The following is a 432-nucleotide window of genomic DNA, read 5'->3' on the forward strand; positions in this document are numbered from 1 at the left end:
TCGAAAGGGTGGCTGGTTATTCGGCACCTGCTCTGCGGCGCATGCCGCTGCACCCCATCTGTGGCAACGTGTTACAGACAGCTGCAAGCGTTCCTGATCCAACCAGCACACGCCACATGCAGACATGGGACCCTATCAAGCAAGGAAACCAGGCATCTGTCTGCCTACAAGATAAGCCCACCCACATCCCACCCCCAACACACAGGAGGCCCACCTGTAAAAAAAAGTCTTGTCAAGTGGTTGCAGTGCCGCATCCGCATCCGCCCGGCCAGCCTGCTTTCGCCGCTCAAACTCCTCCACCATACGGATGGCGTGGAAGTTGGCAAACAGGTCGCCGACGGTGCGCGACTCGGTGACGACTGCGACGACGTCGTCCACGGTCGGACGCAGCGCATCCAGCACGGGCTGCTGCTGCTGCTGCTGCCCCATCTG

At 60.6% G+C, this 432-nt stretch overlaps 1 protein-coding gene across 1 annotated transcript; it reads right to left on the reverse strand.

Moving 5' to 3' along the window:
• Nucleotides 1-164: 164 nt before the first annotated feature.
• F751_0177 (hypothetical protein) lies at nucleotides 165-395 on the reverse strand (the record flags this gene model as incomplete). Its single annotated transcript, XM_011403520.1, has 1 exon — nucleotides 165-395. One exon carries the CDS (start codon nucleotides 393-395, stop codon nucleotides 165-167), a length of 231 nt encoding a protein of 76 aa, XP_011401822.1.
• Between the last annotated feature and the right edge of the window lie 37 nt (nucleotides 396-432).

This window comes from Auxenochlorella protothecoides, assembly GCF_000733215.1.
Source record: "Auxenochlorella protothecoides strain 0710 contig1263, whole genome shotgun sequence".
Classification (NCBI taxonomy): Eukaryota; Viridiplantae; Chlorophyta; class Trebouxiophyceae; order Chlorellales; family Chlorellaceae; genus Auxenochlorella; species Auxenochlorella protothecoides.